Source organism: Lolium rigidum, chromosome 3, assembly GCF_022539505.1.
Source record: "Lolium rigidum isolate FL_2022 chromosome 3, APGP_CSIRO_Lrig_0.1, whole genome shotgun sequence".
Lineage (NCBI taxonomy): Eukaryota > Viridiplantae > Streptophyta > Magnoliopsida > Poales > Poaceae > Lolium > Lolium rigidum.
This window is the reverse complement of record NC_061510.1, coordinates 64265094-64277933: the sequence shown is the minus strand read 5'-3', so window position 1 is coordinate 64277933 and position 12840 is coordinate 64265094. Positions and strand designations below refer to the sequence as shown.

The window sequence follows — 12840 nt, the reverse complement described above, 5'->3', positions numbered from 1 at the left end:
TGGCGTTGAGAGGAGTGGAAATGGAGAGTGGAGGAGATGAAGTGAGGTGTGGAATGAGTGAAACCATATGGGGGGTATTTATAGGGGGTGGGGATGAAATTTTGGGGTTTTTGGCTTTTTTTTCGAATTTTTTGAGCCAGCAACGGCTACCCAACAGCTAGGCTGACGTGGACGAATCAGATCGCGCCACGTCAGCTAGCCGTTACCCCCTCCCTCTCGCCCCGCCTCTCGCCCCGACCTGCCAACGCTGTCGCCCCCCTCTCGCCCCCAGCGCCGGGCGGTAACGGGCGCTACCGCCGGCCCCGCGCTGCCGTCTCGCCCGCCTCTCGCCCCTACGCGGGCGGTACCGCTGCCGCTCCAGCCCGCGTTGGCACCAGCCTCACACATATTCCCGCTTGACACTGCTGCTTCCCCATGAAATCGGGCAGCCAATATAGTAAACAAAAAACAGTTCCCCTGCACTGCAAGGTCTGCAGGTGCACGCCCCGGCCGGCCATTACCGCAGGCTGTCGTCATCCCATTACCTCCTGTCCGCAGCGCAGGACCGAATTATTCAGAGGGATGTGTGTGTGTGTGGCACCTGCATCACTGCACGCATCGGCTTTCTTCGAAGGAGAGGAGAGTGCATGATGCGTCACACCATGGGGGCAGCCGGGTGCAGAGCTTGCGTTCCATTCCCCATGGCATGATGATGGGTAGGGTATCCATGCATCTCTTTTCTACACGGCGCCTGCGAATCATGTCTTCCTTCCCACCGTTCTGCCGTCCCCTCGCCTGATCATACCACACGGAAGAGGACGGGGACGCAATGCTTCTTTGCGAGGCTATCATGGATGCGTCTACGCGCGCGCAGAGACAACGGTGTGCGGTGATGTGACGACTCTTCGTCTGTGCTGCAAGCGACGACGGCGTTTGGATCGGCATGTCTCTGTGTCGCCGTATTTACGAGCGGAGTTGCATGAGTCTCGCCTTCTGCTTTCAGAATGTGCTATAATGGCGCGCGTCGAATCTCGTCGAATATCTTGGCTTTTGCAGAGATGCTGGTTCCACGTAGTAAAAATTGTCCAGTCTTCACGCTCCGTTGTTGCGGAGGAGAAAAAAGATGGTACGTGGTCCGTGCGACTGCATGATTCTCCCGTGGAAGGAAACATATGTAGATGCGCATATGCCCAGGGTTCTTGCTTGCCAAAGCTTTCAATGGCTTGCCCGGTCGTCAGATTCAGGCAGCGGTGATGATGGGATTTGGATCCTCTTCTCCTTCGAGGAACAAAAGCAAGGCATGTTGTTGCCATTACTCGCTCTCTCTGATCCGTCCTGAACAAAAGTCGATGCTCCAGTTTGAGAGGGATTTCCATGCAAAAGAATGTTTGCTACTTATTTATGTAGGTCTAAAAATACTGTAAATCAACAAAAAGGACATGTCATAGTGGGTTGCAAAACACAGTGGGAAAAAGAAGATGCCCAAGTTTCAGAGTGATTTCAACTGAAAAAAGAGAGAGAGATTTGGTATTCATTTAGGTGTAAAAGAAGTTTGAAAACTAATAGCTACACAAATCTGTGCACGCCATTTGGTGTACTTAGTTATCTCATTAGAAATAGAAATTCCATTGCCGCGTATAATCACATTATTATTAAGTTAAAATAACTTGACAAAAAAAAAGACACAGTCATGGTGGATTGCGAAACAGAATGTGCCGATAGAGCGAGCGAAGGATGCCACTCGCATGTATATCCACCACCCCAAAACAACACCTTCGGGAAGAGGAATGACCATAGAACATCGATCGGTGTCGATGTGGCTTGCGGGCTCATGCATTCAACGACCATCTTTCGCTTTGTTTCCGTCACCTATTGCCCCCATTGGCGCTCAAAAAAGTTGAGTTATACATGCACGGGAGAAATACATTTCTCGCCTTGAACCTCCGTTCCTCTGTGGCGCCGCCACATTACCATTGCCTCACGACTACTCTTTGGATTCGCGTAAGGCAGTACTCTCTCGGATCTATATTAAGTGTGGGTGGTTCAGTACAACTTCATGTCGCACTAAATCACTGATTTGAGGGAGATCTTTGATTTTCTTTGTATTATGAATTGCACCGTTGGCTTACAAGCACATACATTTGGCTCGACTAAAACGCATGCATGTTTGTCAAAACAAAGCAAAAATAAGGGTGCCTTTTTTACATGAAAAACAAAAATGACGCCATGCATGAAACCGTAGACGCCATGCTTTGCCCTTGACAAGTCAGATCGGGATCCTGGCGTCGGATTAGAACGTTGGGCGCGCATGCATGATTGATGTCTCCGGCATCCAACACGTCGGAGCTCATGATGGCGGCTAGCCTACTTCCCCATTCCGATCGACCACGACCCAGCAAACCCGTAGCACGAAACCGGAAAATTAATACACCGAGTCCCTGAGAAACAGAGGCCCAGAAGATACGGGCCGAGTGGAGTGGAGTGGAGCAGGAAATGGTGCTGGCCTCTGTACTGTGCGTGTGGACAGAGAAACAAAACCGCACGAAAGTACAGGACTACAGGGGTATGTAGCTAGCGTGCGTAGCGTAGCTGGTCGCCGGCCTGCTCTGCTGCCGTGCTGCGCTCGAGTTCACCTAGGTACAGTACGGGAAAAGGGTAAAGAAAAAGGCAGCGGATGTTGTATGCGTGTGTGTATGCGTGCTTCGTGAAGCGCAACATCATCATGGTTTGTCGCCGTCAGAGAGAGCACGGCACGCCTCAAAAGAACTGCGCGCGGTCACAGGCCGGCTATCATCGCCCTACACCGGACACGGTAAATACCACCTATCTTTTCTTTACCTCTCCTACTAGCTCATTGGAGATTAAAGAATTAAAGAGGAAAGATGCATTTTTCACTTCACTTGATAATTTATCTTGTAAAACCCGTATGTATATTTATTTGTGAATGGATGGAGTAGACGAGAGGGTAAAAAACGACCGTGCATGTGTGATGGATTAGCCAGACGGAGACGGGTGATCGATCTGACCGTGCTCGAGCGACACAGCTTAGGCGCAAGGCTGCGGTATATTTTTTTTTAAACTGGGATAGTGTCCGAAGAACCAGATTCTGCATTAAATTTCAGGCCGTGGGTATAGTTTTACAGAAAGAACCTCAAAGAAAAAACATTACAACCAGGTCTAAGATTTTAACACAAAGAACCCTAAAAGCGGCCGCAAAAACGCGATCGAGTTCACGCACGCCGTCGACGATCTGCCACCACACACGGCCGTCTCTTCCAACTCCGGGGACGAGACCACTTGGGTCAGCAGAGATGACGAGCGCCGCACCATGGCAGTTGAAGATCCTCCCACATCGGAGGAAGAAATAAGTTGAGCTTGAGAGCTTAAGCACGCGAGGCCAATCCCATGGCCGGAGATAGCACTGGTCAGTCGACGCCAGTGCTGATGAATCGCCTCATCGAACGCAGAGTCAAGACCCGCCTGATGCAGGTTCCCCCACAACCAACCATATCCAGACTTCTCTCCTCGTCTCCCTCGCCACCGCGTCCGACCAAGAGTCGCAGAGAAAACTGGATCTTGTGGAGATGGAAGGATAGGCTCTTATTGGAAGAGCTTGCACCGAGGATCCTCACCTCTATCTTCCTCCATCGAACCTGGTGAAGGAACCCGGCAGCAACCACCAAACGTTGCACCCGAAGACATGGTCTTATTGGCGGAGATCTCTGGCTCGAGCTCCGCTGCTTGCCTCAGCTCCCACCACCAGAGCAGAGGAGTAGCGAAGATCAGCACCAGGATGCACCAGATCCGACAGAAAAGATCAAGCACCCTACTCGTAGTTGCCACAACGGTACAACAACTACACCTAGTATCTACACTACAGGCTCCGGCGCGTCCCCTTAGCCATCTCCGATCGACGGTGCCGGCAGGAGGAGCCTCGGTTCGGCCCGGAGTCACACGGGAGACTCTCAAGTTACTGTAGAGATGAGAGAGATAGGACATTCAAGGCCGTCATGCGTACTCGTTTAAGATTTTTTTACCTTGGTACCGTAGCCTCTCCTATTTCTTTTGGAGTAACCGTAACCTCTCCTAACCCAATAAATAAATAAAACTGACGGCCATGAGCAACTAATTCACAAAATGAACTCATAGGGAAAACTATTTAACCGATCTTATCTTTTTAGGTGTAGCGCTGATGTCAATGGCGCTATAGTAGACTATGTAGGTAGCGCCATTCTAACGTGCCCTACACTCCATGCTAGCATGGCGGGGCTAGGTAAGGGCCCACCTCCAATTATGTAGCACCACTTCCATATGCGCTATCCTATGGAGTATAGGGCGGCCTTCCTATCGACGCTACACTTCCATTTTGGGTTTTGCCTAGCATAGCCTGACCCCCTGCAGGCTCTCATTTCCCCCTCCAAGGAACAAAGGAGCTCGAGGCTAGAAGCCCCACACCCCTCTCTCTTTGTGTCTCCTTGTTGGAATTTAAGGTATGGATGAAGGAGTTCTTGGTTAAACATCATCGCCCGTACACCGTGGTTCACTGGAATGTCGAGAAGCGCTACATGGTTAAATGTGTAGAGGGTGGATGTACATGGGTTATGCGTTGTTAACCTTTGAAGGGAGGGTCTACTTGGTACATAACTAGTTATATAGCAACTCCCATATGGCGAGGCAATAAGTTTTATGGCAAGGATGTGAAGTACGACCACCGACAACTAAACTTCGAGTTCATCGCTTACAAGCTTTCCAACGAGAATTTGCCACTTCGCGTTACTGGAGATGCTCACATAAAGCATCACCTCACTGCGTACCCGGAATTTCTTAACTAGCTAGTGAAGATTTATGTGCGCAATACATACTTCTGCGCTTGTATTGTGTTTGTCAAAAGAAAAAAATAACACCAGATTCTGTGTGCGAACCATGGACGGCATGCATGCACGGCGCGTGACAGAACTTTGCGTCGCCGCCGGCGTCGTCGCGCGGCGCACGCGCACGCGCCGGCCACGGCATTGGGCCGTTCCAAAGCGAAGCGGCCGTCCAAGCCAAAGCAAAGCAAAGCAAAGAGAGCGCCGGCGGCACGGGCGTGCAACGCTCAAACCTCGTCGGCTTTTTGTTGGATTAATCAAAAACGATGGAGGTTTGCCTGGCCAGGGTACTCGCGTCGCGTGCATGCAGGCGAGCTGGATCGGAAAGGCGAGCGAGCTTTATCGATCGGATGCGCACACGCGGCGATCGAAGGGATGATTGATTAGTCTTAGTCATGTCCTACCCTGGTTTTGTGCGATCCGGGACCGGATTAATTAACCTTGACAAAGCGTCAGCTTTGGGTTGCATTTTTTAGTGACATGTTCGCTTTTCTCCCTGTTTCGTGTCTGTGGGTGTGCATGCGAGCGAATCCTAGGTGTGGGAGGGAGTACATGGATGACTGCATGCCGTTTGGTGAATCTGCCATGGTGATGGAGTACGTACTACGATGCCATACATCATCCCTCCCTGCCAAAGCTGCATGCTGGGTATTTTGACCGTGTTCAAGACATCATATTCTCTTCTTTCATAAACACTTAAGAGTATTATTTCAGTACATTCATTTACAACGGTCTCTTCGTTGTACTTGTACTCCCTCCGTTCCAATTAATAAGACTTTCTTTTGGTAAACTCAAGCTAAATAAACTTTCACAAATGTTTTAAAAAAACTATTGAAAATACAATATTATATATATGGTTTAAATATACATCATGATGTATCTGACGCTATTGATTTTGTAATGCATATGTTTATAATCTATTCTAAAACCTTGATCAAACTTTACATAGTTTGATTTTTTTAAAGGATTATTGATTGGAAGATTGGTATTATCACCACGCGCACACAACATATTGAAGATGTACTAGGAAAAAAAAAATCCCCATTCGAATAAAATCAGAACTATTCATCATTGCTATTGTTTATTTACCTAGATGTAGATCGTAAACACAAAAACAACACTTCTACAACCATCAACCAATACCACCTCGCACAAGATGATCCAATTGAGCAGTTGTGAGTGCTCAAAGGAACCTAAGTGTCATGTCGACTAGCTATATGAGCTATCTATTAAAAATATTTTCAGTTTTTGAATGAACTGTATTATTTCTACGTTTGAATTATTGTTGAACTAATTCATGTGTTAAGAATTATGCAACTCATGTAGATAGAAACATGGACATATTGAAATAGGCGCAAAATATGAAAGAGGGAGGCCGGTTGGGGCAACTGCCACCATCAGTTCGGACTAGTGTCCATAGACCCCCAAAGCGACCACCGTATTGGGGTTGCCTGACACATTTTCGGGAGCGTCGTGGAGATGATCTAATGGCCTCATACGCCACATGGCCGAGCACAGCCTCCACCTTAATGGCGCACTTGATATGCATCTTCACTATAAAATCGGATATGAACCAAACCATTTCAGCTATGCAATAATCTTTTTTAATCATAATGAGTGTATTGGTTCAAAACAATCAGAGAATCATCACTGTACATAGAATATACGCATATTTTTAGTTACAATCGATACCTTGCCTTTGACATGTAATGTAACCTACCAAAAAGATTGGAATAAAATTACAAAAAAAAGTATACAACATTAAAGTTATCCTATTTTCCAATGTGATTTAATAGATGTCTTATCTTACAAATGACAATACACTAATATCTATTTCCTCATTTGGCCTATACTTATATTTGAAGTTCATATTTGCCATAGCATAGTCCTTGGATGCTCTTACCTATAGTTATGAGCCGATATCCAAAATTAATGGCTCATACTACCAGCTTGGTGCTTGGCAACGTCTACGAGTAACAATTTCTGCATGGGCTATGCTCGCAGTCTACGCTGTAAAAGACGAAGGCCCATACTGTACCATAAATACGTATGTACTGTATTGCCAAAAAAAGCAGCGTTGCGAAAAAGGCGCCGAGGCAGCAGGAGCAGGGCAAGAGAGCTTTCTATTCCCCCTGATCTCCCTCCTCTGTTGAAAGCAGCACAGCTGGGTGAAGTTTGTAGTGTGGGCGCAACGAACCAACAGAGAAAACCCCAAAAGCGATCGATCGATCGATCAGCTCGGCTCCCTCAAAGGCGAGGCCGGCAGGAAAGCATTCCGTCCGAGCACCCGCTGCTCCCTTGCCTCTCTCTTCCTTGGACACTTGCGGTGAGCCTCTTCCTCCTCCTCTCCTCCGCTTTCGCTGTTGCTGCTGCTGCATCACTTCGTTTCACAGTAGCGCTGCTGCTGCATTGTGAGGGGAAAGAGAGTAGTGGTGGTGGTGGTGGTGTGGGTACTTGAGGAGGCACGCCGGGCCGACTCGCTCCTCGGCGCTGCCATTGGAGGAGGAGGAGAAGGACACCTGCAAGCAGAGAGCAAAGCAAGGTCTCTCTTTTCTCACTCCCAACACCTTCACGCGCACACGCACCACGGCAGCAGGGCGAGGTGCTCGACAGAAAGACACGGGCACATGCGCGCGCACACTTGTTGTTGCTGAATCTTGGCCGCACCCGCTCGCTCTTCTTCCCGGGCAGAGCAGAGCCAGAGCGGTTCTTGGTGGTGGCGGTTTTTGATTTTCTTTGGGGTGAGTGGGGGTGGGTCTGTCCCGCACTGTTCCTCTTTCTCGGGTCATGACTGGTGCCCGCCTTAATTTGATTGCCTCGCCGTTTGTTCTTGCGCGCTTTGTTGGGTAGTAGAGGTAGAGCACCCCTGTTTCGTCTCGTCGCCTTCCCACTGGTTGCTATAAGAGAGGTCTCCACATGCTCCCTCATGGCCGCTGTCACTTTGTGTTGGTGGGCTTGATGGCTTTTTAATCAGTTTCTTCCTCCCTCTTGCATAGTAGGAGTATCTCTCTAAGCTTCTCCCAAGCACAACATTGCGAGATCTTGGCATCTTGGTAAGATTCTCTCTCCCCACACAAACACAAGCTAGACCGGAGCGAGCAAGTGGTTTACCGGTCTCTGCATCATTGCCTCCCCATTTGCATTAGAAAACCACGCGCGCGCGCGCGGTGTCGACTCCTGCTCCGAAGCTTATAAAACTACTAACCCCACCCTGTTTCTCCCGTTGTTTCTGCAGAGATTTGCAAGGGGAGAAGATAAGATACGGCGCGGGGGAGGAATGTGGACTGCTTGTTTATGCTGATCGATGCCGCGCGCGTTCGACACAAGATCCTGCCTGCTTGATTTTCTCCCTTTCTCGGTTTACCTTACCGGCGTGAACTGAAGAAACCACCATCTTCTTCCCGTTGTATAAACAAATCCTCCATCAGATCAAAGAGCTAGGACAGGCGGATTAACAAATCGGGGGGAGGTGGGGCTGTGTCAGCTTTGTGCTTTGTGGGTGTCCCTTCCCTTCCCCAGCTCCATTGTTTACTCCCCCTGAGGTGCCTGTGCTCCTCCACCGTCTACGGCAGCGGCAAACACCGGCCCGCATAAGTAGGCTCGGGGTGGAGTGTGCCTCAAGGACCGGCCGGCCCCTGCCCCTGCCCTGCCCTATTTCTTTTGTGTTTTGTTTCCGTTGTACCAACGATCTCTCCCGGGCCGGCCAGGGCACGTTGCAATATTCCATCTTCCTTCCGCCGTTGCCAGCAGCAGCCACCGCCCACCGGCCTTGCCTAGAGGGTGTCTGTCAACTTGCTTCTGTTCCTTGTACTTGCTGTTTGCCCTCTGGACCCGTTGCTGTTCTTCTTCTTCTAGTGGTGCTCTGGTCTCTGTGTGACCGCATTGGCCTCTGTGACAAGTGAGACAAGCTGCTCTAAGCTGGTCGTCCTTCAAGTCTTTGGTTCAGGATGAAGTTCATGAAGCTTGGATCGAATCCGGACACCTTTCAGGATGATGGGAGCCAAGTCAGGTGATTCATCCATCTCTTCTCTTGCATGTTCCTTTACCTTGTTGTTCTGCATTGCTTTTGTTTCTCTGCCTTTATGATCTGCATACCACCATCTTACTGCTCCCTACTTTTAAGCGAGACCACGATTTCAAACAGTAACCGGATTTATGCCAGTTTATTCCTCATTCTCCATCTCTGAAAGTTTACCTTGTTATTGTGCATTGTTTCTGTTTTTTCCTGCCTTTCTGATCTGCATACCACCATCTTACGGTTTGTACTACTCTTACGTAAGAGTATGATCCAAAAAGTAACCGGTTTTATGTCAGTTTTCTTCATTTCTCCATCTCTGAAAGTTCTGTTTTGCACATATGAATTAGTCCCTTTTTTTGAGACCATAAAATGCTAATAAAATGAAAACAAAGTGCAAACAGCTCAGTCACTTGTTTAGTTTGGATAGTTCTATATTTCTCCAGCTTCTAAGCTCCTTGCCGGTTCAAACTACTACTTATTTTCTTTTGCATGTTCATATGGGTAGTGTAACCTATCTTATCCATGATATGTGCATAGTTTGTTTGTGGGATCCACACTAGTACCTTTAATATAATCTTAGACTACCCCAAGTTCAATGCTGTCTACTTCAGCCTGTGTTAGAGTGGAATGCTCATGATTTGTAGAGTCTGTGTGAAGATACAACTGCATGATTTGAAAGTGCCCGCCTAAAGAGATCCATACTCTTTGGCATCTAAATGCGTACACTCTAACATTAAAGTGATATTACAATGGCGCTTCATTTAAAGTTTCTCCTTTTTGAGCTATTCTTTCTTCATTTAGAGCATATTCTAAGTGTACACTGTTATTTCTCAGTGCAATGTTGAGTATATCCCTTCCCAAAAATGTATAGATGGCTAGTTTTCATCCAATAATATTCATGATTTTTCATTTTGTGTACTTCCCATCTTATGATAGGCCATCTTGTTAAACGTGGTCTCAATGAAATAGACAAGTATGCCATCCATTTGTCGCATAAAAGAAGTCTGCAGCACAAATGTGGATCAAGTGCTCCTTCCAAGAAATCAAATATTTTTAGTTGTTTGTTTTGGTTATTCTCATATTAGAATTATTTGTTCTTGCAGTATTGTGGATTCTGAATTGGTGAGCGATATCACTGTTCGTCTGGGGACTACAAAGTTTCACCTTCACAAGGTAAGCAAGTCACTTCTCTTCAGAAGGTCATGGCCTAGTACTTTTTTGATGTTTGGTACCAACTTATTTGCCTGTGTTGATGATGAAAACCCTTATAACAAGAGCAAGTGCATTTTTTTAATCACATCATGTGTTCTGGTTTATTTGCTACCGCGGCTCTCAAGTAATATTTCTGTTTATGGTTAGGAGTTCTCGCAATGTATTGTTCAATTGCATTTATGATGTTATTTTATTTTAGTATTAAATGTGCTGTTATCTTTTCTCACATACTGTGCAGCTATGTTTTTTCTGACTTACATGATCCATCCATGCAGTTTCCACTTCTATCCAAGTGTGCTCGCTTTCAGAAGTTGATCCCAACTACCGGTGATGAAAATATTGATATCCACATCCATGACATTCCTGGTGGCCCAAAAGCTTTTGAGTTATGTGCCAAGTTTTGCTATGGCATGGTTGTCACACTTAATGCCTACAATGTTATTGCTGCTCGCTGTGCTGCGGAGTACTTGGAGATGAATGAAACCGTCGACAAGGGTAATCTAATTTACAAGATTGACGTCTTCCTCAGCTCATGCATATTCAGGAGTTGGAAAGACTCTATTATTGTTCTTGGAACTACAAAGGCTCATTTACCATGGTCAGAGGATCTCAAGCTGGTTAGCCATTGCATTGACTCCATTGCTTCAAAAGCCTCTGCTGACACTTCCAAGGTTGAATGGTCGTATACGTACAATCGCAAGAAGCTCCCAACTGAGAATGACCTCGATTCGCAATGGAACGGAGTCAAGAAGCAGCAGTCTGTGCCAAAGGATTGGTGGGTTGAGGATCTCACAGATCTCGACATTGATTCCTACAAGCAAGTCATAACAGCAATCAAGACAATGGGTATGGTGCCAAAGGAGGCTATTGGTGAGGCAATCAAGGCATACACATACAAGAAGCTCCCATCGTTAAGTAAGGTCTCAATGATACATGGTGATGCAAAGGTCCGAGCGATGCTAGTTACCATCACATGCTTGCTGCCATCAGAGAAAGGCTCAGTCTCATGCAGCTTCCTGCTGAAGCTACTCAGGGCAACCAATTTGCTTAAGTGTGGAGAGATGTGCAGGAAAGAGCTTGTGAAGCGCATTGGGCGACAACTGGATGAAACATCCGTGTCAGATCTTCTCATTCCTACAGTCGATGGAGAGACAACTGTTTATGACATTGACATGATCCTTAGCATTGTTGAAGAGTATGTCAGGCAAGACTGCAAAAATGCCCAGAAACATAATGCTGAAGTGAACGGTCATGTCCAAGCACCTAGCGCATCTATGATTACAGTAGCAAAAGTTGTTGATGGATATCTCACCGAGGTTGCAAAGGACCCAAATACCCCTGTTTTGAAGTTCATTCATCTTGCTGAAGCAGTTTCAGGCAATTCAAGGCCGTTCCATGATGGGCTATACCGAGCCATTGACATGTATCTGAAGGTACTCTTATAACTAGCAACCAAATGTCACACGTTCATCACATGAATGTACTTTGCACACTGAAGTACTTTCTTGTGCTTCGTTCATCATATAATCCCAATGCGTTTGAACTGCTGTTCTGGTTTTGGTTTTGAAAATCTTCCGTGTTCATGTTTGTCATAGCAATTATAATATATAAATGTCATATAGATTTCTTATTTCTCACGGTTCTAGTATTGTTTGATAAATAACATAATCCCTTTCGAATTTTGAGCAGGAGCACCCAAGCTTAAGCAAGAGCGACAAAAAGAAACTTTGCTGCCTCATGGACTGCAAGAAGTTGTCACCTGATGCATGCGCTCACGCTGTCCAGAACGAGCGTCTGCCTCTGAGAACTGTGGTTCAGGTTCTATACCATGAGCAGACAAGGGCTTCCGCAGCAGCAACCGTCCGAGCTGACAGCATCTGCATCGGCTCCTACGAAAGCTCAAGGTCAGGAGCCACAACGAACACTGAAGATGAGTGGGATGGAGTCATAGCGGTGGAAGAACTCAGTCTGTCGAAGACTACAAAGCTAGACAAATGTGACAGCGCTGAAAAGAGCCACGGCAGCAGCAAGAGCACCACCAATGGCAAGGTGAAAGGCGGCGCGACACCAAAGAAGGTTCTCGGGAAGATGCTGTCGAGCAAAGGGCTGACCGGGGAGCGGAGCAGCTCGGACTCATCCGACAGCGCCATCTTGCGGAGCCAGGATCATCCAAAGAGGACTCCCTCCAGGAGCACGAAGCCGGCTGCTGCATAGTCCCTGCATTTCACCAAAGAGTGGTGCTAGGTTTTAGCTTCTGTTGTCTCTTCTTCCTTATGAATGTTGCATAGATGCAAGAACTAATGTTTCACAAGCAGTCTGTAGGGATGTTATAATGTCAGGTCTGCTTTTAGGAGGATCTTATTAGCATGTGGGCTTGCCATGAAACCTGTGAGACCTTTAGTGCTACTATGAGGTTTTATGCCATTCCCTCCTAGTAGTTATAACAGGCCTACTGTGTTAGAACCATAATAGTTTTTTTTCACTGTGTCGACGTGATTTAGATCTCTAATAAGTTGTACCTGAAGTTCTGGGAATGATTCTGAATTAAGAATAATAGGTCTAGGTTATAAAAAATAAATCAAGGAGCAGTTTGTTGAGCAGTAAGCTACTGACATCTAACTGAACCAGATGAAGCCTTCTGCAAAATATGACAGTAAGACAATTTAGGTTTGTCAAACCTAATATGAATGTTTACTACAAACAAAACCAATCATATTCCTCTAGCATCTACAAAACGTCCCAGTCAATATCATAGTTAGGGCA

General features: G+C 46.8%; 1 protein-coding gene across 1 annotated transcript; it reads left to right on the top strand.

Annotated features, from left to right (window-relative positions):
• Positions 1-8794: 8794 nt before the first annotated feature.
• Positions 8795-12298, top strand: LOC124696471 (BTB/POZ domain-containing protein NPY4-like). The gene is made up of 5 exons (XM_047229199.1): positions 8795-8856; positions 9969-10038; positions 10353-11325; positions 11362-11510; positions 11767-12298. The coding sequence occupies exons 1-5, from the start codon at positions 8795-8797 to the stop codon at positions 12289-12291; spliced, it is 1779 nt and encodes a 592-aa protein (XP_047085155.1). The 3' UTR covers positions 12292-12298.
• The last annotated feature ends 542 nt before the right edge of the window (positions 12299-12840 follow it).

Bases quoted from the DNA above. Each gene is read 5' to 3' on its own strand.
- LOC124696471 (XM_047229199.1), top strand. From the start codon at position 8,795: ATGAAGTTCATGAAGCTTGGATCGAATCCGGACACCTTTCAGGATGAT. The intron at 8,857-9,968 runs GTGATTCATCCA...TTGTTCTTGCAG, and splicing joins GATGATGGGAGCCAAGTCAG to TATTGTGGATTCTGAATTGG. The intron at 11,326-11,361 runs GTCATGTCCAAG...CTATGATTACAG, and splicing joins ACATAATGCTGAAGTGAACG to TAGCAAAAGTTGTTGATGGA.